The 2,589-nt window shown below is 41.7% G+C and overlaps 1 protein-coding gene across 1 annotated transcript; it reads right to left on the bottom strand.

Moving 5' to 3' along the window:
- Positions 1-1,727: 1,727 nt before the first annotated feature.
- On the bottom strand, positions 1,728-2,357 carry LOC113273016. The gene has a single exon (XM_026522791.1). The coding sequence runs from the start codon at positions 2,355-2,357 to the stop codon at positions 1,728-1,730; it is 630 nt and encodes a 209-aa protein (XP_026378576.1).
- Between the last annotated feature and the right edge of the window lie 232 nt (positions 2,358-2,589).

Below are 2,589 nucleotides of genomic sequence, written 5' to 3' on the forward strand. Positions count from 1 at the left end.
TAGCAGCAACATTTCCTGTGACTGGATGGCAAGTGAGAAACCCATAAAAATCAGCTTCAAATCGAACCCATATCTCCTCCATTCAAACCAACAAAACCCATATGAACTCAGCTACTAAACAACTCATTCTCAGCCCCAAATGCGAGTTCAAAAATACCAGAACTCGCTTAATTAACAACTTATAACCGATCCTTGGCTGTGGTTGTCACCTATTGCTCACAGCAGCTAGTTGAGCTGATGACGGACTCGATCTGACCTCCATGAAACCCATCAAACCCATGGTTGGATCGACTGCAATCTCGACTGATTTATGCCCAAAATTTGACCTACACTCTGCCTGTAAACTTGATCTATAATCTCCTCATAAAACTGAGCCACTGATTAATCCATATAACCAACAAAATCTGCGACTTCAACAGCTCAATTTCCTCCCTGTTTCTGGTCTCAAACACCACTAAATTCTCTTCATTCTATGAACACAAACTCAAAACCCCATCTGAATGCAACAACATCTTCAATCTTTTATCTGTGTTGTTTAAGAATCAATTTCAGCACAAATTCTTGAGATTAAGCATACACCCAAGCTTTATCAACCCTTGAATCACTCAATAACATCACCAGATTCTTAAATCGATCGTCTTCAACAAAACCCTAACTTCCTCTTCATCTTGTTTTTGACTGCAACAGATTCAAAAACCCCATCAGTTTTTTCATCGATCCTCTGATTTCTGCATCTCACACTCTCATCTTCCATCGAATCTGAACTCAGTGGTTCCTTCCGTCCTCTCTCAAACCGCAGCCATTTTGGGTTTCAGGTGAAGAAATAAAAACCAATGATTTTGTTATCTCTAAAATTTAGGTTTCTGTAGTAAAATGAAAGTGCATATATCCACTTAGGTGAAGTAGATAAGGGCTACTCAGGATAGACAGCACCCACTCATTAGATAAGGGCCAACAAAGATGTCCACCCCTTGCTTCTCTAGACTAAGCTGCAGTAGTTGTTTTCCTATCGTTGGTTTGGCTCGGCTCCGCTCCACTCTGCTCCCAGTAGCAATTGCACATGAGAATTGACGCTTTTGCTCTTCTTCGAATCCTTCCACCAACATCAGCCGTCTCTTACATCTCGGACCCACTTCTTCTCTACAATTTCTCTTCATCACTAAAACAGTTGTGCTTTTCAGACATATATTTGCATCACTAAAGCCAACATGCTTTTCAGAAAGAAATTAAGAGATAGAATCAAATAATGAGAAATAGTTCGTCTCCAACATCATTTGCACCTTTTTGCCTTTTAAGCGACATTTCTTCTTCTTTTGTTCCAAATGACTCTAAAGTACCTAAAAACTCAAAACCAAACATAAGATATATAATTTACAAGAAAAATAGCAAAGAAAGCATAAATAATAGATATAAAATTAGGTGTTTTAGACACCTATCACATGTCCGCCCTATGGCCGTGAGAAACGCTTGAAATGGATATTCTTTGTCTCGGCTACAGCTCTCTTATTTCCTGTAACAGGTCCCAGTCGTGATGGACTAAAAACTGACTTATCCTTCCCGTTTGTTTGTTCTTCAGGTTGGAATTCTTCCCATTTTGGGAGGGGTGTTAGATGCTCCGGATATTCTTCTTGATCCGTAACTGGTTGTATATAGAAGACCGCATCCGCCATGTAAGCCTCCTCCGGTCCGAATGGGTTGCCTGTGGCTGGGATCCATAATTGATTTCCTTAAATATTGGTGTTGACACATTGGTGATACGTCGATGCTACTACCTTGTGATTCAAAATCCATCCTGGCCCTAGTAGCACATGGAAGGTAGTGTCGTCCTCAAGTACATAAAAAGGCGTGAGCGCTCTAATGGGCCCGATTTTCATCATCAAATGCACTATCCCAATTCCCGTATGAGTCTGTCCTCCAAATCCTCTTACAGTCGTCGAACGCATCTTAATTGCTGCCTTTGACACTCCCAAGGACTCTAATGTGTGTAGTGAAATTAAGTTCAGGGAAGCTCCGCCATCTATGAAAGCTCGCTTAAGAGGTTGTTTGTTAATAAAAGCCGTCAAATATAGAGGACGAAGGTGCTCTCCCGGGTAGCATATATCTTCATCTGTAAAGGTGATCGCTTCTCTGGGCATTGTGTTATATGCTTTTCCGGATGCAATCGTCGTGATAGCCTTGGATGCTTCGCGAATCTGATTCTCACGGAAGCCAAGGGAATCAAAGAACTGTTGAGCTAAAACAGTTTGAGCGAATTTGCTAGCAATTCCGTTAGTATACGGGAAGACGGCCATCTCAGAAGCTTCGCACGCTTCTTCTTCTTCCACCTCCTCACAAGGTCTCCAAGCTTCTCCTTTCATAGGCTCGTGTGAAATCATCATAACTTGATGTTGAGGAAGCGGGTTGCTCTTGATGCTTTGTTCTCCTATCTCCAACTCGCGTCTAGCTTGTTTTTTTTGCACAATGTAACATAGAGAGAAACATTCCACAATCGGATGATTGACTCTCCTGTGATAATGGCAATATCGTTCGTGCGGCTTATCTGTCGCGGTAGGCTCTGTGTGTACGGAAGGCAGAGTTTATTCCTTGTTT

This window comes from Papaver somniferum, chromosome 4, assembly GCF_003573695.1.
Source record: "Papaver somniferum cultivar HN1 chromosome 4, ASM357369v1, whole genome shotgun sequence".
NCBI lineage: Eukaryota > Viridiplantae > Streptophyta > Magnoliopsida > Ranunculales > Papaveraceae > Papaver > Papaver somniferum.

Excerpts from the sequence above, each read along its gene's own strand:
- LOC113273016 (XM_026522791.1), bottom strand. The coding sequence starts at position 2,357 with ATGAAAGGAGAAGCTTGGAGACCTTGTGAGGAGGTGGAAGAAGAAGAA.